The following is a 26,218-nucleotide window of genomic DNA, read 5'->3' as shown; positions in this document are numbered from 1 at the left end:
CGGGTTGCAAGGGAGAATGCCGAGCTCATCAAAACACACAAACTGTCAGAAGGACAAGGATGAGGAATAAGACGGTAGACTTTAATTAACAGGACAGAATCTGGATCCTGGAAAACAATGATAGGTTTTAGTAGGGAAGGCATATTACTTCCTTGTTTCATCTGCTATAAAAAAAATTTTATGGTGTTTAAAATCGAGAGCTATATAGAGGCAATATGGAGGCAATTTTCCCTCTCTACACAAAATTCCTGGTGTGTGCAGTTGTGGTTTCAACACTTTGTAAGACAGTTGAAAGAAAAGGGGAGAAGAAGCACAAAAGTGACTTCAAGTTTGAAGGAAATATTTCACTGTACCAGACATCATTGTTGCATCACTGCGCCAATGGCCTTGACTTTCTTCTTCTGTGGTGTTATTCTGTCAATCAGATTGTTGGTGCCTTTGAACAAGATATATATATATTTATGTAATCTCGCAAACGAGATTTTGTATTGGTGCCCTCAAATTAGATTTTTATGTTCACTTGTATCACTCACCTACATAGGATGAAGGTTGGAATTTTTCCTTTGGTCAGTTAGTCTCAGGAACATTCTAGCCACTGCTACACTTATGTTTGTGCCTGGATGCAAAAAGAAATTATAGCAACACAAAGAATGTGAAGTATATATACATAAGTCCTTATGTATCGAGCCACTGAGTAAATACACAGAATATCTGACAGAGACTTCCAACATGATTGTTAACATGGGTTAAGAATTAAGTTGGAGATTGTTCATCAGAAATAACCCAGTACTAAAGTAAGTCCTGAGAGCTATGTTTAACTTTCACTTATCAAATAGAAGGTGTCCTAATAAGAATGTATAAGTACATGCAAAAGGAAGCTGTACTAAGCATTAAAGGCTTCCCAGGGGGAACAAGCGAAAGCAACAAATATTCAAAATACAAAACTGGGCACATATCTATTTTGCTGTTTTGTTAACAGTGAGTCTGTCAAACAACAAGAACAATTGTCAGAGGAGATGGAGTTTTTCATTGTTGATGTTATAAAATCAGTAGTGAATATCTCTTGGAAGATGATTCAGATTTCCTTTAGGAGTTACTGGCCTCTATAAAAGTATTTATGTAAAGTTTAATAGCCTGTGCTATAATGAAAGTCAGACTAGAAGATCTAATACTGTCTCCAAAGGAAATAATCTATGAATAAACTATAATAAAAGTATTAAATGAGAAATTGAATTGGAAAGCTCCATTCAGTTGTCTAATAAATCAAACCATTGGCTGCGATTCTTTCTTGAAATTCAGGAACTGAATCTTTTTTAAATTTTCCACTGAGACTCAAACATTCAATTGTGAATCAACACGAAACATACATATCTTTCACATCTCTCTCTTATAGTGTCATACATCACGGTAGTATGCAGAAAATTGAACTGTGTGGGAAGGTGTGCTGTAAGATGGGATACTACAGCTGAAAGAAATTCTACTAAGATCAAAGAGGTCGAGTAGAAGAGAGAAAGAGGACATCTATCATTTGTTAAATGATACTTGCAGTACTGCAACTTTTTCAATAACTGAGATTAAAGCAGTAGCATGCTCCATTCATATAGTAGTTATAGTCTTGCAATGCTGACATGCTGCTTTGAAAATAATCCACATTTCTGCAAGTTTGAAAGATGTCTACAAAGCTGAAAGTAAATATAATTGCTTTGCAAATTGTAATGCTATTGACTTACTAATTAATTTAAAGAGGTGATTCCATGATCATTGGCTGTCATTAAATGGGTTGGGGTTTATTTTTGCAGAATCATGCAACGTATTTGTTTTAAACAGCTACATCAATTTCCCATATAATTGCAAGATCTAAGGGGAATAAAATTGAGATAAATAGCGGGAGACTAATGCAGGAGCTATATCTTACAGATATAAAAGACTGAATTGTTCTGTTGTTTCTAACTATTGACAAGTCAGTGGAATGAAATGTGCTTTCAGAAGCTGTGTAGCTGACATCATCCTATTCAGCACAGAGCCATCTATGTGTATTCACTCCCTTTGAAAGTTTCAGTAGTTGATGGTGAATAAGCAAAAAATACCTTTGAATACAATAAAAATATAAACTATGGGAAACAGAAGCTGAGTCATGGAGAGGAAAGAGAAGGAAAGATTAAGAATCAATAGGAAATGAATTAACTAAAAAGATGCTGCTCTGTGCAGTCAGGATAGGAGTTAAATCACAGGATGAAAACAAAAACTGACAAAATAATGACGATGACAAAGAATGAGAAGTGAAAACAGAAGGGTGAATCAGACAAACAGAAAATCTTTCCACTAGGAAAAAAAAGAAAAAAGTAAGTAACAAGATATAGAGTAACTCAGGCAGAAAGCAAATCACTTTGAGAAAGGTAAATAGAAAAAAAGTGATTCAGAGAGTGACAGATTTAAGAGATGTGAATTTGTAAAAGATAGATAAGGTGGTCATAGGTAGCACTGAGGGTCATAGCTAACAAAAAACATGTAAAGGATCATATAGAGAGTGGAATAATTAGTTTTACTAGGTAACAGAAATAAAGAGCAAGCACAAGCAGAGGAAAGAACCGTTGCACTGTGAGCTTTCATAGCCATGTTACAGCAACCTCACTCTATGTTGCAGCTTCTGATTGCTGAATGATAATGGCAGGATGGCCTGAAAAATTAAAGGCAAACATTTTATTTTCCGTAAGTCCATGCTGTTCAGAAATTGGCTTCTTTTTTCATTTGAAGATGAGTCATTTCACATATTCGATTGTTGCCTCTTTGCCTTTTGTTTGCTACATTCTCTTTTTAGGGAGTTACGAAGCAAATGCTGTATTTAGTCATTCAGATGCAAAATGAAAACTTCTTTTCTTTTTTTTTCTGTAAAAACGCTTAAAGATTTTTAGAACCTAAATTTTTAAGAGGTAATGCCAATCCTATGACTCCCTTTCAGAACCTAGGAGTGAAACTTGTCCCTTTTCTTTTTTGATTCACTGAGAAACTTTTACTTACAGCCGTGGGTTGTTTAATCCACTGATCTAAACAGGACATAGTTGGCATGAAAGAACTGCTGTCTTCAAAAGCTTATTTTTAACAATGTGTATGATCTCTCCTCCTAAAAATGACTCACTGTGAGCTAAGCACAGCCTAGCTACAAAGAATTACCCTTTTACAGAGTGACTGAATGAATTACATAACCTTTTGTGTTTGAATGCAGGCTGCCCAATTGTGATAGAAAAAGGCTGTGTACCCTGTCCCTACGTACTGACAGAATGGAAAAAGTTCAATAGTGGATTCTACTCCCCAGACTCTTTCAGCTAAATGTAATAGGATATTGAGAGTTTTACCCCCTTTGCTGCTTACGCAGCATTTGACTGAGTCAGAGCCTGTCTGCCCACAGGTGGCTGCTCCCCTGCCCCTTTAGAGTCATCACCCCAGCCAGGCAGTGAATCACCTGTTCCCGGACCTCAGGCTTTTATGGACCCTTGAGAGGGTGCCACTATCATAGTACCTCATTTACTTTCTCTGGAATACCTTTGAAACCTCTGGGTAAGAACATCCTCCAAAATTCTTAAAACTCAATTTCCAGCACTGAAACCTTCATCAGCAGCTGCTTAGCCTTGTTGTTGAGCCACAGAAATGATTAACGGACTGAAGCATCTCCCTTACGAGGTGAGGCTGAGGGAGCTGGACCTCTTCAGTTTGGAGGAGACTTAGGGGTGACCTCAACAACATTTATAAATGTGTAAAGGATGTGCATCAGGAGGATGGAGCCAGGCTCTTCTCAGTAACATGCAGTGATAGGACAAGGGGCAATGGGTGCAAGCTGGAACACAGGAGGTTCCACAAAAATATGAGAAAAAACTTTTTTACTGTGAGGGTGACAGAGCAGTGGAATGGGCTGCCCGGAAGGTTGTCGGGTCTCCTTTTCTGGAGACATTGAAAACCTGTCTGGATGCGTTCCTGTGTGACCTAATCAAGGCGTTCCTGTTAAGGCAGGGGAATTGGACTAGATGATCTTTGAGGTCCCTTTCAATCCTTGACATTCTGTGATTCTGTGCATTGTGGGAACTGTAGTTACCAGAATTTAATCTCTCTAGGATCTACAATCACAGGTCCAGCATGCTGCAAGAGCAGTTGCACAGGGAAATGGTAGGGAGCCACATGCATCATTTAAATTCCATGGTCTGTAACTGCTCATCCATGTTTTTTTTTCCAGCTCCTTTCATTTTCCATTTTACCTCCCAAGTGAGCAGGAGCAGGTAGTGCCCTAGATCATGATGTTCCACTACCTCCAGCCATAACAACATTGTGGTCAAGGGTTTGTTGTCAAACATCTATGAGTTGTCAGTAGTCGGCAACTTTTTGTTCCAACTACACCATCACCTTTATCCATTCTTAGAAAGCTACACATTCAAATCTAGGGAAATGGTGGCAACTGCACTGATCATAAGACTGCACTATAATGTGCTCTACAATCAATTAAAAACAGCTTTTTAATAGTAAAGCTTTATGTTTTATTATTTCCACTGACCTTAGTGAACAATAAACGCTAACATATTCTCTTACCCTTTTATGTACTGAATGAGACATCTTTCTCCAACTATTCAATGTTCTCAATCTGCTCTCTTTAGTTTATTAATCCTTCCACTTAATTTCAGATTGCTATTCTCATCTAGAGTTATTGTTCATCTCATTTCAGTAACATTTTCACATGTAAGCCTTTTGTAATATTTTAACATTCTCATTACCTAGTTTGTTCTAGGAAGGCATGAAAGGCTTTCTAAATGCTTCAAATTTAAGAGTTACTTCAGATACCTCAAAGACTTTGTGTCAAAACTTCTAGCATTCTACCTTCAAATCTCCCTAGTATGTTTGTCCTAAGCCATGAGCTGTGTTTTAATTTTGATCTTAGCAGTGTGAACGAGAGAACAGTTATTTATGAAGGTACTTTTGCTTCTATTGCGAATGTTCACATTTGTATTTATCTTTCACCTACAGTGCTTAAATACTTCAAAAAGAAAGACTCAGATTTTTTACAGCTTTATGACCTGCATATTCAAAATAGATCCTTTCAATTTTAACTATCTTTACACACGAGTAGACTATTTTAATTCTTATTTGCTATTGGATTTTCTTGTTTTTAAGTGGAGACTGAATGTAACTATGATGAGGCAAACCAGCCATGTATTTAAAATGCCAAAACAATTGTCTACTAGTTAATCTGTCAATAAAACTTATCTTGGTGTTCTTGTTTACCTCTCCACTAGTAAGAAAACACCTTTATTTACAGGCACAAATCTCAGATTTAGAGGCATAGTGACTTTGTCCATAGGTGATGGATCTAAACTAGCATGGTGGAATAAATGAGCCACAGGGTAAAAATAATTAGCAATCAGAACTAATCAAAAAACATAAGTATGCTGGAACTGAAGATCTCTCTACCAAGACCAGATTTTCTCTAAAGGCTAAGTTTTATTACAACACCAGCTACAGGAATTAAAAAAAGAAATTAGATTTTAGTAAACTACATGAATTTTATGCTGTTGAAGATATAATTAGATGACCACAGGATCTTTTTCCTCATAAACATTTCAAAATGTCCATGATGACTGTGACAGACCAACTTTGCTGATTATCAGGAAATGCTTCACAATCTGTGGCTAGACCTAACAAGTGGTGTGTTAAATATTGCGTGTTGTAGAGCCCCTGAAACCAGTACAGGATGATAGAGAAGGGCTGGCCTAGGGAGTCTACCACAGAGAAATGCCTATCATGCTTTCCCCCGTGGGGAAACCTCACAGGGAAATGTTTTAGTGCTTGCTGAAAGCTTTTGAGTTAGAGCATGCCACATTAGCAGCTAATTCAAATACAGTGAATTTAAAACAAATATTAAAATGCTATTAAACTTTCTCAACAGAAAATGGGTTTGGACAGATGAATTTATTTTCAGAATGCAGCCAAAAATATCAAAATATTTGAATAATAGAATGCAATAGTATAAATTGATACGCTACATCTGACCTCTCTTTTGGCAACAGAGAAAAGAAGAGCACTGTCGTAAGTACAGTGGCTTTCTTGATCTCTGCAGCTCAGTGCACAGCTGTTCTCAGTGATGGGAGGCTTGCAAGGAAAGACAAATGAGAAACAAGTCATGCATACAAATCCCTAATGCACTATAATTCTTGCGGCTGATAGCCCCAGCTAAATGCCTCCTTAGAGTGATGGAGAGTTATAATCTGCATACCATTGATTTGTGCAAACTACAAGACTAATTCTAAAACACAGTTCATTAACAATTGAGCATGGAGAAGAGTGAAGTTTGTTTCTTCAAAGACTCTGCTTATTTTGAATATTTGAGATGTTTATCAACAAAATTCTGCAGAAACTGTATATAGGTATCTCCAGCACTGGGGATAGTTCTTTGATGGTAACTGCACACAGTGTAAGTCACTGAGTGTGCAATCATCAACAATGTCTGTCCAGCAGCCACAGAGACCTTTGCGTTTGCTTCTCTTCCTCCCCCTTCGCCTGCACTTCCTCTCCTGCTCTCCCATAGAAGATCTGCCCCTTGTTGCACTGTCATGCAAGTAGGAGTCGCGAGAGCACAAGTGGACTCAATTTCAAAAGACAGCTGAAAGATGCTCTTTTCTTTCTGTAGCAGGTTAAATAAGGGATGATCAAAGAATATCACAGTCTGTCAAATTACATTAGTAGCTCTTAAATGGGATTTTTTCTCTTATTGGTATGTCTCTTCCGTAAGTTGGATGATTCCAATCTACTCTTAGCTATTTCTAAAGCTATATAAGAACATTTAAAAAAATATATTCCCTAGGAATTCCTACTGCTCTTGCATAGAATTTTGTTATATATATATATATATATTTTTTTTTTTTTTTTCCACCTAGTATCTATACAGTTAGATCTCAGATATATAAACATATTCAGTTACTGAGGAGCAACTAGAAAGTTTTGGCAGTCTCCTACATACCCCAAATGCAACCTACTGCTGCTCGCACTGAACATGCCGACCTGTAGGAGATGTCATGCTATGTTCAGGCAATGCTAATAAAATCACATGTTTTCCCCAAAGCAGAAATTTGTATGCAACTGTTTTCTGCTTGAGTAGAAGAATGAATTCTGAAGGAGACACTATCAATTAAATGCATTTTAATTTGGTGAAAATTGCAAAGGCATCTAGAATTTTAGCAATATACACCTTACAAAATTATTAAGTAAAAATATACGTTTATCGTGGCTTGCTCAATGTTTAGAATGTGATTCATCGGCAAGAATGACCGCTGTTGAGGCAGCATAGGACTGCAGAGCAGCTAACCATTTAGGACTAATTTTGGAATGGAGCGTTCTCTTGGGATACTCCAAACAAGGGCTATTGGAGCACCACCTGCTGCACTGTCACAAAACTGCTGCACTATTTGCTGCTGGGGACTAGCAGCAAAAGGAGATGCTAAGAAAAGGAGAATGCAATGCATTTTCATGATTAGGCAACACATTTCTGATCTTTTCTACTATTCTGCCATTTACAGTATTTAGCCTGTGTTGCTAATCGGATTACTGAGTGCAGTTCTGGGCTCCACACAGGACCACCAGAGATCAAACCCTATGTCTGAGAGCACTGTTCAGGCACCCCCAGAACTCTGGCACTCGGGGCCGAGCCCCGTGCATCCCGTTCCCCGCCCACCGCCCTGTGGTGCAGCCCCTTTCCCTGACCCCCAGCTGCCCTCCCCTGACGCAGCTCCATGCCGTTCCCTCGGGCCCTGTCGCTGTCACACACAGCAGAGCTCAGCGCTGCCCCTCCGCTCCCTGTGAGGAGCTGCAGCCGCCATCAGGCCTCCCCTCAGCTCCTCTGCTCTGTGCTGAGCGCACCAAGGGGCCTCAGCCGCTCCTCGTACGTCTTGTCCTCCGGACCTTTCACATCTTTATAGCCTTCCTTTGGGTGCTCTCGTATAGTTTCGTATCTTTCTTACACTATGGCACCTAGAACTCAAGGTGAAGCTGCACCAGTGCAGAATTCAGTTCTTCAGTTAACAGAACATAATAGAAGAATGAGATGAAGCTTTCAACAGCTCCCCAGACTATAAAATCTGTACGAATATCCTTTGAGACTGGTAATATGGGTGATCTATTTTTCTACTAGATAATAGCTTTGATTATGCACTGCTTGCTTCTGTTGTTCTCTTACAGCACTGATGGATGTAATTTTGTTATATACTATATAGGTGCTTAATGGATTTGCTGACAGAAAGCTTACTGTTGAGCTGAAAGAATTGATTTCAACCCTTGACTGTCTTAACTGCAAGCCTGACATTTTTCCCTGTTAAATGTTTTCACTGAGATTAGGAAAAATTAGAAAATGCAAAATGTCCATTGAATGTAGCCAAAAATAAAAATATACTACCATGATAGATAAATATGCTATATTCATAGCTGATAAACTAGGACCCATTATAATGGGTGTAATGTAGTGCGGATAAGATGAAAGAATTGCATGTTGAAAGGAGGAGCTGAAAATGTATGGAAATTCTGGTATGGCAGGAGAAATGGATATCAGTGAGAAGAGATCAATGTAATGCCTGTTCTTCACAGAATATCAATACAGACAATATATGAAACTGTATTTGAAAAAAGTATCTGTAGATAGATTTAAAGGCAGAAAGTGACATTTAAAAATAGTGCGTGACTAGACAAGAGAAAACAAGTAGTATAGACAGATCCTCAACTGAAGTAAAAGTATATAAACAGACACCTAAGCTGAGAAAGAATTATTAGAATAGAAATGCATAAGATAATCAATAAAATAGTCAAGGTCAGTTGAATGCCCATGCTTCTCCTTTATTTCCTAGTATGGGAAGAAAAGATAAAATAAGGAGTAAAAAAATTGTTAAAAATCTCATAAAAGAAAGCATATATTGACACAAGGCATCATTAACATACTGAGTAGCATGAATTCCCCAGAGTATGTATCTTCTGTACTTTGCAAGATAAGTTCTATCCTAATTCCCATGTAATACAATTTGGAAGCTTTCTTATTGATCTTCAAAGCCATCATTGGATTGAGGACCCTACTAAATTGGGTAGTATTGCTTCATCCGTAACTTATGAAGACAAATAAGTTCTCCTAGCATAATGCAACAATAAACAGTGATGACATTCATAAGGATTAAAGTTAGTGTTTTCAAGGAAAGTGGATCAATATAAGGAGAAACCACAGAAGGTTACACTGAACCATAGTCTGATTGGATTTAAAGTATAGAGACATAGCAGTTTGCTAATGATTTCCAACTGTAAGTGAAGGTAAGGAAATAAAATAATCAAGCATATAAAAAAGGCGAGTACCTAAAGAGTTGAAAACTAGGGAGTGACCAACACTCCAGACAATCATAGCGCAGATTTAATTTATCTTACTGAGCACTTGGATTTTAAGGGAAGAAGTTGGATAAATTGCTTATAAGATGTAAAAGGTAGATGGATAATAAAGAAACATGGAATTGTACCACAAAATGACTAGACATTAATTTTCAGCCTTCAGGCAAAAGAAAATAAATGCACTAAGATCAGAACATGCTCTTCAATAATTTTACCATTACTAAGAAAGACTATCAAAATGTTGAAGTAAATAGAGAGCAGGAGACCTGCATAAAATCAGTGTGATATATGGAACTCTATTTTAAATACATATGTAAAGGTGGTAAAAGTGGTGGGGATGATCATCCTCTGAAGGTACTTATCTCTTTTACCTAAACATAATAGATAAAAATAAATCTAAAAGCTAAAAGCTAAAAATAGACATAATAGACATCAGGTGTGGCAAGATGAATCCCACCATTTGTAAATTTGAAAAATCACATCTTAGTTGTGTGGAAATTTCATACTGATTCATTTAGACCAATAGCTGTTAACACCTTGATATCGGGCTGGAAAGTCTACTGATCTAGTTCAACATTGTAAGTCTCACCGCTTTATGGAGGTCTTTAAAAGCCACAGATAAATGTTAAGGAACCCCTGATTTATTGAGAGACACTTTCAGAACCATCCTTTATCTGAATCGTCCTATTACTCCATAATTTCCCCATTATCTCTGTTTTGATCAGAGATGACCTACTCAGCTCAGAAACATACATTTTCATCTTGTTTATCTTTACTGTTCCAAATTTTTTTTTCCTAACTAGCAATTTTTATATTTGTCTAATACATAAAATCTGTGAATGGATATGAAGACTTTTAGAGTTACTAATTTTTTTATGAATAAGGATGATTTCACACACTGCGACTGAAAAAGATAACACTGTAGGAAACAGTGCACATATATACTTCATTACAGAGCACAGTGCTGAAATTTTTGAAATAACTGCTGTTGTCTCATGAGATCAAAAAGTTCAGCTCAGCACTGCGTGCAGACACTAGTCTTGGTCTCCAAATCAGTACTATAATGTTACAGTTTTGCTACAGCTTCATTCCTATTAAAGCTGTTTACCCGAAGTGAAGCATTCTACTGATACATTCTCCTTCTGCTGTATAGATTAGCTCATTGCCCAGCTCTCTGAGCTTAGAACATATTATCAAACATATACACATATATATAATAAATATATATTTATAATGCAGATTTTTAATCTGCCAATTTCTACAACCTCTCACTTACAAGTGAAAAAAGGGCAAGAAAACAGGTGTTTGTGATTACCTTGTCTCTGTTTCTCTTTTTTTCAGTGATTTTGATTCTGCTCCTTTCAATCCAATCTGAGAAAGGAAGTCTCAGAGAAGAGCAATTCTTGCACATGTGGTAAAGACTGATGGCTTCATTGAGCAGAAAGACCCAATAAAATCTTCATTAGTTCTGCTTCCCAGAGAATGCTCTGTTTGGTGAAGAGACCTTTGGAGCCCAAATTTGTCATTTTCAACATTCTCATTTTCCATTAAGCAGTACAATTTGCAAGATTAAATGCAAAGGAATATATCTTATTATTCATCATTATTTAGACTTCATCTGCTTCTGACTCTCAAAAGCTGATATAAAAATGAACAGACCTCATTTATTTTACCAGTAAGTGGCCCAATTTCACTCAGTGTATTTTAAATATATTTATTCTTCCTGAAGTAAAATAAAAGAGGTCAGCATTCAAAGTTCAAATCCCAGTTCCTCTGGATTCAGATTCCATGAACAAAGTGTATTATGAGTGACAGTTTGGTTAAGTCAGTTTAACTATCTTGGGTATCACTACGGCTTCTTGATGCTGAATTAATGTCAAATAAACCATCCTTATAATCAGTTTAATCGCCTCTTTTTTTCTGACCTCTACATTGAGCACTTTCTGAAAGGCTTCGACTGTGCTTTTAGAGATGGTAGATAAATGAGATGTACTTCTGAACTCAACGGGCAACCTGTTCCAGTGTCTCACCACCCTCACAGTGAAGAATTTCTTCCTAATATCTAGTCTAAACCTACCCTCTTACAGTTTAAAATCATTTTCCCTCATTCCTCATGTCATTGCATGCCCTTCTTAGAAGTCCCTCCCCAGCTTTCCTGTAGGCCCCCTTCAGGTACTGGAAGGTTGTTATAAGGTCTCTGGAGCCTTCACTTTTCCAGGCTGAAGAGCCCCAGCTCTCTCATTCTGTCCTTGTAGGGAGTGTGCTTCAGCCCCCTGATCATCTTTGTGGCCCATGAAGGAGAAAGGACACATACTTTATATCTTTGTATTAGAAATAAAAGATTCTATCATCCAAATAAAGTACATCTATTCCTTCACATTCATTTTCTCCTTGTTGCTCACTATTAGGTGACTAATAAAATTACATGAAGTCAATGTGAAGAGAGGGAAGGAAGGAAAAAAGTCTGTTATCTAATGTTTCGTAACAGGGTATCATAAGGATGGCAATAGCAAGCACTTCATTATAATGGTTAGCAAAAGAGAAGAGAGCCTAGCCAAAGTATTTCAGAGAGAGCAGAACTCTTTTAATACATAACTTTGCCTGTATAAACAAGATACATCACAGTTAAAATCTGTTAAAAAATAGTTAAATGGATAACTACAAAAATGTATAGATATGTATACACCAAATCTAGTGAAAGAAAGAAAGGAAAAGTTCTTTGCTAGAAATCCTTTTATGATAGAAAAGATTTCTGACTGCTTCTTGCTCCAGTCCCTGCTCACAAAGTTAGCAGCCTGTCAACACTGCTGCTTCAACTGTTTCTGAATTAGTGCTCTAAATGGAAGTTGTACAATTATCTTGCATAAAGACAGCCCTCCTCCAATGAAAACAAACAAACTAAAAAAGTGCACCTATGTTTTTACCTGGGGATGCTTCCCAGGTCTGGTTTGGCAAGGTATAAGTTGAAATAAGCTCACAGAATGAAGCCTAGTGACCTGTCCATAAGGCAGACATGAAGATAAAATCATTGAATCATAGAATGGCCTGGGTTACAAACACCCTCAAAGATTATCTTTGAGTTTCAACCCCTCTGTCATGGGCAGGATCGCCAACCACCAGACCAGGCTGCCCAGAGCCACATCCAGCCTGGCCTCAAATTCCTCCAAGGATGGGGCATCCACAACCTCACTGGGCAACCCATTCCAGTGTGACACCATCCTCCATGTGAAAAACTTCCTCCTAATATCTAACCACCCTGCCTTGTTCTATTACTATCCATCCTTGTAAACTAACAACCTAAACAGGTGTACCCCTCTTAGGACCTTAGGGTCAAAAGGAAAGTCAGGAACAGAGAGGTGAGAAATCTTTTGAGGATCCTCTTGTAATCCAGCAAGGGCTAAAGTGAAATGAAAAATCATAACCAATGTCTTGTTTCTAATATTTTTGCTATGCATACTAAATATTGCTACAATTCTCAGTAGAATAGAAAAATGAAGTTTGTGACTGACCTACTTGGCTGTGAAGTAGTACATAACAAGTGACATATTTGCTAGTTTTTCTGAATTTTCCATTTAGAATTCAGTTATTTTGAAGTATTAGAAAGTGTGATCAGAAAGTAGAACATTCCTATCTTTAGTGTAAAAATTGAGAAATAACCTGAAGTAAGATAGACCAATGAGCTTGTGACTTTTTGGTACTTTAATGATGTTTTTATAAAGAATTTCTCTTTAAGGTTTCTCTTTGGATCAGTGTTTCTTAGATATGACCCTGTGTCCCTTGACTCTGCCCTAGAATTCATTCAAAGATCAGAGAAAATATGTTGGAGTATTCTCAGTTTTGCAGGGAAAAGGTAGGAGTTTAATTCTGTTATGAGGTTATCTCTCTCCTTTCCCTTCTCTCTCTTCCCCTTCCCCTTCCCCTTCCCCTTCCCCTTCCCCTTCCCTTCCCTTCCCTCCCTATAGAATCAAGTTACCATAAAATAGACTCAAGTACTCATCCCAAAGAGTTCCTTTCAGATTCCTTGGTTTTACTGTCTGTGCTTGTAATGGCATGCTGCCACTAGTTCTAAAGTAATCTACAGATGGGTTGCTATCACTTGAATTTTTAAGAAAGAAAACTCTACCTGTTAATAGCCTTCCTCAGCATCAGAAACAAAGGCTCCCTCCTCTCCCTGCGCCCCCTCTAGGTTTCTTGACCCATTAAAAATAAGCCTTGTGCTCTTTTTGTTTTTATCAGCTGCCATCCATGTTTGCAGCTGCTCTCATGTTTGCCTTTTAAAACATAGATATCTTGAGTCTATGTGCACTTTCAGGGGATGACGCAATCCAAGGCAAAACATTTTGGGTTGATCGAAATTGATGTTTGAGGCTTTGTGCATGCTGCTCCCCCTCCTCTCTTCTGCTACATGGACACAAAGAGCAAAATGGCCCATTATCTGCCTAAGTGCTGAATTCTTGTCAGCAGCATTTTACCACTTAAATTACAGCACATGAAGGCACAGGGATACAGAAGTGGAACTTGTCTTTCTCTGCTCAGTAAATGCATGCAATGAATTATTAGTGCAGTCACTGCCCCAGCAGACACCAAGCTTTCCATCAACACTCAGCCTGGTTAGCACCCTCTTAGGTCTATGCAGACCACGCCCATGAGTAATGTGCTTATCCAGAAGAGAAATCAGGCCACTTCTATTTTATTTATTTATTTAGAATCCACCTTTGCTTTCAGTAACCTGAGGAGAGGATAAAAATCCCTGCTTATGTATACACACTTCACCACTGCTGTCAGAAAGAGGGCACATGCAGTGTGAGCCCTCTCCCTCACGCTTCCAGGAGCCATCAGCTGAGATACCTCCCCATAGTAAACACGGGCCAAAGGGCGGCGGCCATTTTGGTGCCCCCCTGGCGAGCAAATCGCCTGTATGAGACCACAGCTCTTCACGCGGCCGTGACATAGCGCCACCAAATGGCGCCACTGCCCGGGCCCTTCCCGCCTTGGGGCAGGAGGTGAGGCAAGGACCCGCCCCTGCGCGGCACCTCCTCTTTTAATTGGTAGCTTCGGAAGCGCCCCTTCTTTTGCTTCCAATCAGAGCTTCGCGTCTGTTGCTAAGCGACTATTTCCAGGCAGCAGCTACTGCTGCCTCGGAGAGGCGATAGCCGCCATGTCGGACGGGTGGCGGGACGTGGCTGGGGTGCGTATCATCCCGCCCAAGCTGCGCTTCCCCGCCGCGGTGCCGGGGCGTCGATACCGCGCCGCGCTCAGCATCCAGAATCTGCGGGCGCAGAGCTGTCGCCTCCGGCTGCTGCCGCCACTCCGGCCCCAGGTGAGGGGAGGCTGACAGGGGTGAAGCGGTGGGTGTCTGCCCCACAGCCCCCGACCGGCCCAGCCCTGGTATGAGGAAATAACGGCGGCGGCGGCTCGGGCATTTTAGGGGCTGACTGAAGCTTGTCAGTGAAATGAAAGTTAGTTTGAAGAAGTTGATTAGCTGGATAAACTGGAAAGAATAGGTGACAATTCTTAGAACCAAGAGTTGTCTGTATTCTCTCATGTGTCAGATCTGTGGGAGTGTCTTAGGTTACCTGCTGCTCATGAGGAAGTGATTTCTGAGGTAACTGGAAATGCTTGGTCCTGGAGTGTGCCCAGAGAAGGGCAGTGACACTGTGAGGGGTGTGTAGCACAAGTCTTATGGAGAGTGGCTGAGGGAACTGGGATTGTTCAGTCTGGAGAAAAGGAGGCTCAAGGGAGACCTTACTGCTCTCTACAACCACCTGAGAGGAGAATGTGGTGAGGCGGGGATTGGCCTCTTCTCCCAGGTAATAATAACTATAGAGTAATAACTAAATACAGCAATAAGATGAAAGGGAATGGCCTCAAGGTTCAGGTTGGATATTAGGAACAATTTTTCTCAGGAAGAGCAGCAAGGCAGTGGCACAGGCTGCCCAGGGAGGTGGTGGAGTCAACATCCCTGGAGGTGTTCAAGAGCCGTGTGGATGTGGCACTGAGGGACATGGGCAGTGGGCATGGTGAAGGGTTGCTGGTTGGACTAGGTGGTATTAGAAGTCTTTTCCAACCTTAATTATTGTATGAAAAATATTCTCATATTGAATTTCAATGAGGCTGCTAAGCTGAAGCCTGTAAGTCAGAGTGAAATGACCTTCAGGCTCAGTATTTTCCTAAGGTGAGCAATTTGAAAAGAGCTTCCTTGTTTTTTAAGTCTATTGTTTTAATAGAAGTAATTAAGCTTTCTCATATGCCATACTACATTAAGAACTTTGTAGCAAATCCTGCTTAGCTTTTTCTCACTGGCTTTGTGCCTTTCAGAAATGTTATCTCTCAAGAAACCTGTGATTTCCCTTTTATTTCAAGAATAGCCATATGAAAGTGGGTCAGATTTGTGAAGTGTTCCAGATTGGCTACAGATTACAGCTTGTGCAATTGTTTTTTTCTGGGATTTCGTAGCACTGATTGACAGCTCTGTTAGGTCTCTATTGTGCTCTCATAAATTTTCTGAGAGAAGGAGTCAATTTGTAGTGCTTGCTTGTGGAAGGCTTTCTCAGAAAAAAGTTCTTCCATCTTTTCTAAAGGTGGCACGATTCTCATTAGTTTCCCGTTCATTCATTAGGTTCTCATATTCATCTCATTACTTCTGGAAAAGTCAGTGTGTATCCAACCTTTAAAAATCTTTCCAATTGCAATGGGTATAGCCCTTGACATAGAATCTCTCTCAGATCATTAAGGTTGGTTGGACTAGATGATCTTAGTGCTCTTTTCCACCAAACCATCACCACCATGCCCACTAACCCATGTCCTTCGGTGATGTGGACCCAGCAAGACCCAACTGTGATTAGTAGTTTTGCATTTGTCCTTCATTCAGCTAGTATTTAACCTGTTAATTAATTCAAAATTAGGATCAAAATGTTGGACTTTTATTGGAGATGGAACAGAAGCTGATACTGCCTCGTGCTCATAGCATTTTGAGCTTGATTTGCTAGGGCAGTAGTTATTGTGTTTTGTTAGTTTTCGTGAGCCTTATTCATCAATTTTTCACATTGTAGAAATGGAAAGGCAGAATCAATTTTTAGAAGAGACAAAAAGGCTTACTCAGTCATAATTTATGAATACAGTTACTGTTAGTAAAAGAAAAAACCCAACCAATGGAGCAAACAAAAAATAGTCAGTGCCTTAGGCTGAATACTTTAACGCCATCATCTGTGAGATGCCTAGCATGAGACTTAAGGTGAAGTGAAGTGTGACTCGTCTGTAAATATTTTGAAGTGTTACGTTCATAGAGCGCAAGAACTGAAAATTAACCTTTCTGAGCTGCCACAGCATGAGGCTGAAATGTGCATTTCAAGGAAGTTAGCTCACAAGGCAGTTATCCATGGGTTTCATTTAAAATTTAGCATTCTAAAATATTCATTTCCCTTTACACAGAATGAATATGCATGGATGTTTAATTCTTTTTAGAGAAGAGGTAAATTGTTCACACTTTAAAATTGAAGTGTGACCATTTAAAAATCAACCCCATAATAACGTGATGCATTTTGCATGATAAATTTCTTCTAGTTGAGTATTTATATTGCTAGGGAAATTTCACTGAAATAGGAGATGTTCTAACAATGCAATCAACAAATATGCTTATATTATTTTTTTGCTTATGAGTTCCAAATAAAGATTAGTACAGAAGACTCCAAGAATACTGGGATGACTCTTTAGACATAAGCAATTGAAGTGGACATGTAGAGCAGAAGCCTGTTATGCATAGAGTGATGTGAATTGTACTGAAACATAAGAGAGTTGCTTGATCTCTGCTGATCAAGTTTTCTGGAAATGTGGTAGCTGTGGGATTCCTCCTACATTCTGGCGGTTTGCTCATATTGTTCTTTGTTTAAGGAAGGGCTTGAAGGGAGTGTTGGACGTCAGCAGATACAAGAAGATACTTTGTGTCACCTACTTGTTTTCTTTTTTTTCTTCTTGTTTGTTTTCCCTCTCACTTCTCCCTGAAGAAAGAAGTGCATGCATGCACCTTTCAAGCAGATTTTCAGTGTGTAGTGGGACTTTCAGTTGAATTCAGCGGAATGTAGGTCAGATCTACAGAAAATTCTTACACAGTCTCTTTTTTGCTGCTTTGGATTGAGACTTAATCCTTGTTGCTTTTTCAGATATTAAAAAGATTCTGTATTATGTAGCAACTGCCCTTATCTTGCTGCGCTTCAGAATGTTCATGACAACAGCAACAAAACTGGAGCTTTCTTGGAAGGTCTAGAAACAGCATTCTGTTAGATTAACACTTCCCGAACCCATCAAATTACATTATTCATTCAGCCTTTCTTTTACTGCTCAAGGGTGAATCACAGAATGGCTTTGGCTGGAAGGGACCTCAGAGCCCACGCTGCCCCAACCCCTGCCGTGGGCAGGGCTGCTCTCCACCAGCTCAGGCTGCCCAGGGCCCCATCCAACCTGGCCTTGAGCACCTCCAGGGATGGGGCACCACAGCTTCTCTGGGCTGCTGTGCCAGTGCAAATAATATAAATAAATAAATAGGAAAAGGAATTTTACAAAATTCTGCATGTTTTAAAACCAGTTGTGAATTTTAAATCAATCTATTGTTGTTAGTGTTATTCTGAAAATGAGCCATATGTGTAAGTTTTTTCAATCTAGAAATGAAAGTGAACATTTGTTCTTTATTTATTTTTTTTATGCTGCAGTTTAAACTAATTGTGGAAAATCCAGAAAACCTCGTTGCACCTGGACTTCAAGTCAAAGCTTTTGTAGAATATTGTCCTGAGATTGAAGAAGATCTTCAAGATAGTCTACCTCTTTTAATAGAAGAAGACATAGTTGATATCCCCCTGGTTGGGTATGCCTGTTGAAAGTTGATATTATGCCGTTACTGTTTTCAGTTTAATCTTGTGGGAAGTTTATGGCTACTAACTAGTTTATCAACTGCAATGAAAACAAAGAGAGTTTCTTTATAAAATATATATATATATTTTCTTCTTTTGAGCAGTAGATGTGTAAGAAGTTGGGTTGGTGGTTCCTTTAATCTTAGAGAGGTTTTGGATTGTTTACTCTGTATTAGTTGTGTAGTGGGGTTTTTATGAAGAACCCACTGTGTAAATCTAAAAATATAGTGGATGTTTTGTAATAAGATCACACATTTGAGGACCGTTTTCATCAGTCCCTGTGTAATTTTGTGTGTGTTTATAAAAATATATGTCTGTGTATTGTATGTACCCATGATATTGATTCAAAAAGTTAAGCTTCCAAATATGTTTCATCAGCCTTTGGCTGTATGAGGATAAGATGGAATTGTTCTGGAGGACTTTTTCTCCTTTGTCTATAAAGAAAAAGAATAGAATGACAACAGCTTTAACTTTCAGATTGCTAAATTATGGCAGATGAGTTCCCTCTCAACATAAACTCTAACAATATACTTATTTTCAGACTAAGTATGTTATCTGAATTGCATGCTTTTTTATTTTCTGGGCTGATATTAATATTTGCTAATCTTAGCCACAGGCCAAAAAACAGATTCTTACCATTATCAGTCTTAATATTAGAAATCTCTGGGGTCAAATGATGTAAATGGGCATAGTTATAATTCTACACATTTGACTGATTTCACAGTATAGTAAAAGTAATTGTTAGTGTATGTTAACAGTAAAGATTATTAAAGGGAGCAGATTTGTGAGGTGTGGAGAGCAAGATTTCTTTCCTTTTTTTGGAAGACAGGGATGCTTTTATATGCTATTCTTAGGGTTAAGTTATCACATAATGCTATGTGGAACCTAGAATTTCTTCTATTGATCCTTCTGGTATGGCAGGTTTCTTGTGAGTTATTAAGAAGTAGCTGTCTCTAAATCTGTTCTGCGATGGTGCATTTCCTAGAAGAAATCTGTTCTTATTGGTTCTGGACATAAGACCTCCTTGGACAGATTTCACTTACAGAAATAATGCTGCTGGCAACCTCTTTCTGGAAAAGACTTGCAGTAGATTGCTAAGTTTGTATTCAGTTCTTGACCCTTTAATACACTACGTACGTAAGATTATTCTGTACAAAGAAATCTTTAAACACACTATTTATCATTTTGATTTGAGAAAATAATATAGGTAAGAATATGTGAGAACTCAGTGGTTGAGAAATATTAATCATAGGTTTTTCCTTTTTTTTTTTTAAAAAAAAAAAAAAAAAAAAAAAAAGATATTACTTTGGAATGCCTGCAGAAGTCTTTAATATGATGGAAAACACTGCCAATATAAAAAAAACAAAAACAAAAACCAAAACAAACAACTTGCAAGTTGTATTTGGAGGAAGCCGGTGTTGTCTCTTACCTCCTTTTCCTCCAACTGGAATGAATATATTTCTAACATGTAGCTCGTCTTCCTGTATATATATTTTTTAATAACTTTTTTATTATTACTAATGCATTGCATCATCAGAAACATGTAGTATACGTTAATCTTATTTTTCCTAAAGTGTCAAAAGTTGAAATAGATAATCTTGAAATCATTGTGTGCTTAGATTTCTCTCTAAGTGTTGTATGTTTTTGTATGTTTTGTGACACATACACATAGACATTTTGTATGTTTTTGTGACACATAAACAGAATTTTTATCAATCACGGATTCTGACTTCTGGCCCCTTCACATACTGTGCTTTTCATTTTCTATGGGGAATGATGCCGAATCTGTGTATCGGTGGTACTTTTAAAAAGTATTCACACATATGAAGAACAGAACTACATTTTAGGGCATGTGAGAGCATGTTCAGAAAATTCATAAAAGTAATCCAAGAATAGAATAAAGAATACTTGGCAGTTGCTGATATTATTTGGACTGGCCTCTTTAAATGTCTGCTACTTCTCTTGTAGGTATTTGTTTATTTCCAGTCTTCTGTGTTTCAAATTATACAGTTTTTCACCTTTCATTTCAGCTCTATGTATACTGTTGGGTCTTGTGTAGAAGTATTTCACATTTCTCATGAAACTTTTTGGAAGAATGTCTAAATAGTTGGTGCATGTTGTGAAGTTTTTATGATCTGTTCAAGTGTATTCTAATCTTGTCTTGAGAGGGTTGTTTTGGTGATTTTGTTTTTACCCCTACATCCTGCTGGGCTTGATCATCCCTATCAAGAATTCACTATTTTATTTTGAATTTCAATAAATTCTTATTGAGAATTAAAACCAGTGTATTATTATGCCGAAGAGCAACTTCTTTTGTTGCATTCCTGATTCCTTGTTTTTTCCTTCCCTCCTTTTCTCCCACTAGTGTTCACTTGCTCACTCCTGTCCTTCATGAAGAAGGTTTCATGAGTTAGAGTTTACTTAGAGGTACTTATGAGGTAGAGTTTACTTAGCTCTCCAAGGAGATTATTTTCTTTCTCCTGTTAGTGTTTTGTAGTGTGTGAAGCAGTGCAGATCATAAAATGCAAATTGCTGCATGTTCCTCTTGGTAGGTAAGAGGAGATAGACAGCTGTGCTCATACAAAATCCTAATTCATTTTGAATGCAATTTTACATGAGATCAGAAGTGTGCTTGCGTTAGTAACTGAAGCTTTTACAAGTTTGCTTAAGGAAGCAGCAGCTTTTCATTATGGCTAAGCAGTTCCCACCCTATCCAGTGAAGTTGTCATGCTGCAAGAGGCTCTTAAATAAATAACAGAAATAATTTTTCATTACTCACTTCCTGTGTTGTAATATATTTTATAGAAACTGCATGAAATATTTATAAAACAAGAAGTCCAAATTGAAACGGACATGCATATATTTTCTCTGCTTTTAGTTCAGGCAGCTGATAATGAAATATGGTGAATGTCAACTTCTGTGCTGCAACTGACTCAATGTAGTGAAAGCTTTTCTAATTAAAGTTCTTTGTACTTAATAATGTATTTGAAACTAAATAGAAATGTATTCACTCTGTTTTGCCTAAATACTTGAGGATAATTTGTACTAAAGTTGCAGTCATTTAACAGCTTGATAGATAAGCTTTTTTGTGTGTTCTCTATATATGCTATAGTGCTAGAGTGAGCTTCATTAGTAGGACTACTAGGAGGAAAGCAGAATTCTTTCCATTGTGGTACTCAATCAAATTCCTTGAAGATACAAATTTATTTTCAAGTTTTCGGAGAATATAACCATGTCTTTTTTCTTTTTTTTTTTTTTTTTTTTTTTTTTTTTTTTTTTTTTTTTTTTAATTCTCCTTTCTACAGGTTAATTCCATCCTGTTATCTGGAAACTGAGCCAGAGGTTGATTTTGGTACAGTGGTTGCAAACAGTAAAATAATTAGTAAAGAGATTAGTATTGCTAACCATGGATCATTGTCAGGTAAATGTTTAGTACGCATTAAATTGTGAAAGCTTTTCTTCTTGGAAAATGTAATTTTATGCAAGTTCTGAGTTAGACATTTAATGAGTATCGTGGTTTCATGAGTTGGGTTTACATGGCAAGGTTTTGGTAGTGGGCTGAGCAGTTCAGGGGGCTTCTATGAGCAGAACCTAGCAGTGCCCCATGTCAGAGCAGGGCAGCTTGGAGTGCTGCAGCCTGTGGGAAACCCATGTGGGTTCAGTACAGGAAGGACAGCATCCCATCCTGTGGGAGGGACGTCACATGGAGCAGAGGCAGAGAGTGACCGTGTAGGAACGGCAGAGGTGCAGCCATATGGATTGACTGCAGCCCCAACTCCCTGTTTCCCTGCCATTCAGGGGGAAGAGGCAGAACAGGGTGGATGCAGGGAAGGTGATTTTACTTTTTGTTTTCACTGATTTAGTCTGCTCTCATTAAGCGATAAATTATGTCAATCTCCCTTACGCTGAAACTTTGCCTATACTCCCTTTGCCCATGACAGTAATTGTCCCAGTCTGAACCTGTAGGCATCCTGCCCCCCATCCTCCCTATTTTCTTTTCTCCCTCTGTCTTAATGAGGTGGAGTGAGAGTGGTGTGTGATGGTGCTGAGCTTCCTGCCTGAGTTAAATCACCGCTGTTCTTAATGGTCCATTACTTCTGTAGGCAGTACAGAAGTACTGTCTGCTCAGGGAAGAAGCACTGATTTAGCATCTTGCAAAATTCTTCTAGGTCTTTTTTTCCTGAATCATGTCTGATAGATTTTTTTTTTTTTAAGTTTCTTATTAGCTCACTATGTCCAGCATAAATAATAGTAAATCACCTCTGCTCTTGCTTTGTGTGTTGTCTTTGTGATTTTCTGATCCCAGTAGCTGTTTGTTGAATAAATAAACATAAGCTCCCTGTACTTTCAAAATCTCTGGAATGGGAATTGAACCATATACTTTATGAGAAGTTAAAAACAAAACAAACAAAAAAAACAAACAGAAAGTCTTTCTTTTTTCTGCCATAGCATTTGAAATCATAATGCTTTCCAAACATTAAAATCCTTCAACTTCTATGAGGGACAATTCTAAGAATTATAGGAAACATGAAGACTGGAGTGTAAGAGTGCCTATGTGATCTACATAGTCTCTCTTCCTTTTCTTCTAGTAAAAGCTGCAGATACCTTTCCTCAGAAATTAGGTGGGCCTCACCTGGAGTTCTGTGTCCAGATGCGGAGTACAGGAGGGACATGGTCCTGTGTAATTAGAGCAGAATTTGTTTGTGTAAATCAAAACCAACAAAAGTGGATAGCTGTTGAGTATGTTTTAAGTCTGCTAGTTTAAAGATAATTAAAACAAGCTCAACAAGACCAAAACCTGTTTACCTGTGACATGGTGATCTGGATAGTAGCTGTGGTAAGACAAGTATGTAGGTATGGGCTGAAATGCTTAAGTGAATATTATTTAAAGTAACTTAGAAGATTCCAAGGTATGTGCTCAAAATATAGGGTTTTATTTTAAAGGTGGATTTGACTATTAAGTCTTGCAGAGTACTCAGCTTGTGGATTCATTTATTAACAATAATGAGCTATGTGAAAATCTTGAGCTAGAGGTAACATACAGTTTAAAAGAAGATGGTGTGTTCATTTGAATAATGGTAACATGCCACGAAAGAGCAATTTGTGAGAGTTTCTAAATAAATGAAGTTTCATGTTAGTAATTCAATTTAGTCCATGTTACAGCTCTTTAAGTTTTTCAAGGCTCTAGCTGGTTGGATTGTTAGAAGTTAGGAGAAAACTAAATAATTCTGTTCTTCTTGTCCTATAACTGACTAAAATTTGTAATGAAAACACTTTCTTCACTTTTTTTTTTTTAATATACATATCAAGTTGTTAGTTTGAGGAATGATGATTAGAAAAATGAGATTGATAATATATGTTTTATAGATACATTCATAATTTACATAACGTAGGAATTTTCACTTTGTATAGGAACTATTTCTATTTATAAACACTGCTGCACAGTACATACAGAAGCCTGTCATTTGTTATTCTAAGTGTTTAATAGAGGTATATAAATCTACAAATTTAATGTATTGTTTCTTGTAGGTGCATTTAAAATATCATATACTGGGGATATTCTGCTTGACATAGAACCTACAAGTGGAGTGGTAGAGCCCAAATCTTTCAAGGTGGTTAAAGTGCATATCTGTACAGATGTACCAAGAATCATCAAAGAAATGATAAAGTGAGTATATGACTGATATAATTGCAGTCTGTAAATTACATTCTTGTCTGTTATTAATTCTAAAAATTGTATGAATATGTTTACCTAAACAAAAAAAAAAGCTCCCAAGTTTGCTATAGATCATAGAATCACAAGGTTGGAATGGACCCTACAAGATCATCTAGTCCATCCTGGTTATTTTTATTTATCTTTTCCTCTAAGCATTTTTTTTTTTTTTTTTTAAATCTCCGCACAAGCAAATTTCTCAGAGGAATATTCTCTTTTGTATTTTTGTAAAAATTATTTTCTGTTTTGGTGAATTCAGTAATTAGAAGCTAAAAGATGATATTCAGAGAAGTTGAGATTCTCTTGAACATCTGCTGTGGCATTATATATCTGACTATTCAAAGATTTTACAGCTCTGAAGCTACTGAAGAGTTGGTTCTGTTAGAACGGAGTATTACATTACTACATTTGATTCTTTTGTAAGAACACAGATTGTTTCAGTAGAATAAGATTTTTGTAAGAACATAGATTGTTTCAGTAGAATAAGATTTATACAATATCTATATGGTCCTTTGGTGTTTAGTGCTGTTGTGAAACTCGGGCATTCAGGAAGGAACAATACCTGTTCTATGTGTTCATCTAAAATGAACTTCTAGCTCCGGTTTTCTAAGAGAAAATTACAGGTATACACCAACATGGATTTCCAGATACACAAATTGTCAGAGGAAAAACAGGAGCATATCATTTATGGACATCTGATGCTTCTGAGATGCCATTCCTATTGTTTGAAACAACAGTGTGCCAACAAAATTGAGAAGAGGAGGGGAAAAAGGAAAAACTGGAAAAACTCCCCCAAACCTTATACTGTAATGTGTGAATTTATTTATTCATTTTTGTGTGATTGGTGATATATCTGCTAGGAATTGTATGTTGGGTATACTTTTTTGCTTTTATTATCTATGGGACAATAATTTTAGTTGAAATGTTTTGATGTGTTTGTTTGGGTAGTTCTATTGAAAAACCGAGTGATTATTTCTAACATTTCTCTACATTACCTATAATTTGCTACTTTTACTGACAGAGTGGAGATGGAAGGACGTAGCTCTACAGAAGTATGGATCAAAGCTGTTGTTGTGGAACAAGTTCTTAAAGTTCTAGGACTGCCTTCTGGAAATGTATTGGAATGCATTAATTTTGGATCGGTTTATTTTGGGTCTTCAAAGACTAAACAAATATCTTTACACAATGATAGTCCAGAGTGTATGGACTGGGTAGCAGTACTGGAAGACAATGCTGTTGGAGGGGAGATGGTAAGATAATATATATATATTAAAAGCTTAATATGCTAATGTTTTACTATATTAAAATATATATGTTAAATATATATATATAATATAAATATATATGTTAAAATGTTAAAGCTTAATATGTTAATATGTTAAAAGTTTATTTCTGCTTTTGCATTTTTTGTTTCTCCACACTGGTCTTCTGACTGCATTTATGGTGTCATACTACATCCTCATTAATAAACTCACTGTCACTTCTCCCAAGTGTACAAAAGCTGCTATGTCTTTACTTTGGAATTAAGTTTTTTTTCAGATTCTTGTTTCAACATGTGACATTATAGCATTAAGAATGTTAAGTATGTTCCTTTCTTCCTCTTTTTTTTTTTTTTTTTTTTTTTTTTTTTGTGATGGGGGTTTTGCTTAATGCATTTGTTGTGATTTGAGAGTTGTCAAAACACTCTGGTATTGCAGAATGTTGAATGCTTGCAGTTTCAATTGTTTTTTTCTGTGATAGTGAAGTAATCTGACTAGCCATCATTTTTTTTTTTTTTTTTTTTTTTTTTTTTTTTTTTTTTTAAAGTAAAACATTTATGTAAAATTAGTTAATTAGTTGTGTGCTGTGAAAATATGACTTACTGGTGTTCCTTAGGTTACATCTTTTTACTTCTTGTGAAAGATGCAAGACTGCATAGGGGAAAAACAAAACAAAACAAAAAAAACAGAAAAGAATTTGAGAACATAAAACAGCAAGCTGAGCTGTTGACATATCCATGTTTTGATTTTTCTTTTAGGGAACAGATCTACAGAAGAGTGCAGACGCTGTTTTACAAGATTTGAGCTTAATAAACAAAACAAGAGATTTAGATGTTTCCACCTTAATCTGGTGCATTCCTGATCAGGGAACCTTGCCACCTTATCAAAAGTCCATGGTTACACTGTGCTTTTGTCCAAAGTGAGTGAGTGTCCTAATTATAAATGTACTT

General features: G+C 37.4%; 1 protein-coding gene across 1 annotated transcript in view; it reads left to right on the top strand.

Moving 5' to 3' along the window:
- Positions 1 to 14,189: 14,189 nt before the first annotated feature.
- The window catches only part of CFAP47 (cilia and flagella associated protein 47), a gene marked incomplete at both ends in the record, with an annotated part of 263,453 nt that continues 251,424 nt past the window's right edge, over positions 14,190 to 26,218 (top strand). Inside the window, 7 exon segments of the mRNA XM_079549119.1 lie at positions 14,190 to 14,309; positions 14,480 to 14,713; positions 18,099 to 18,250; positions 21,602 to 21,717; positions 23,826 to 23,964; positions 25,031 to 25,259; positions 26,027 to 26,187. Of these exon segments, the coding sequence (XP_079405245.1) occupies positions 14,190 to 14,309; positions 14,480 to 14,713; positions 18,099 to 18,250; positions 21,602 to 21,717; positions 23,826 to 23,964; positions 25,031 to 25,259; positions 26,027 to 26,187 (1,151 nt within the window).

This window comes from Tetrao urogallus, assembly GCF_951394365.1.
Source record: "Tetrao urogallus genome assembly, chromosome: 1".
Classification (NCBI taxonomy): Eukaryota; Metazoa; Chordata; class Aves; order Galliformes; family Phasianidae; genus Tetrao; species Tetrao urogallus.
The sequence above is the reverse complement of the archived record's forward strand: the minus strand, read 5'-3'. Positions and strand labels throughout refer to the sequence as shown.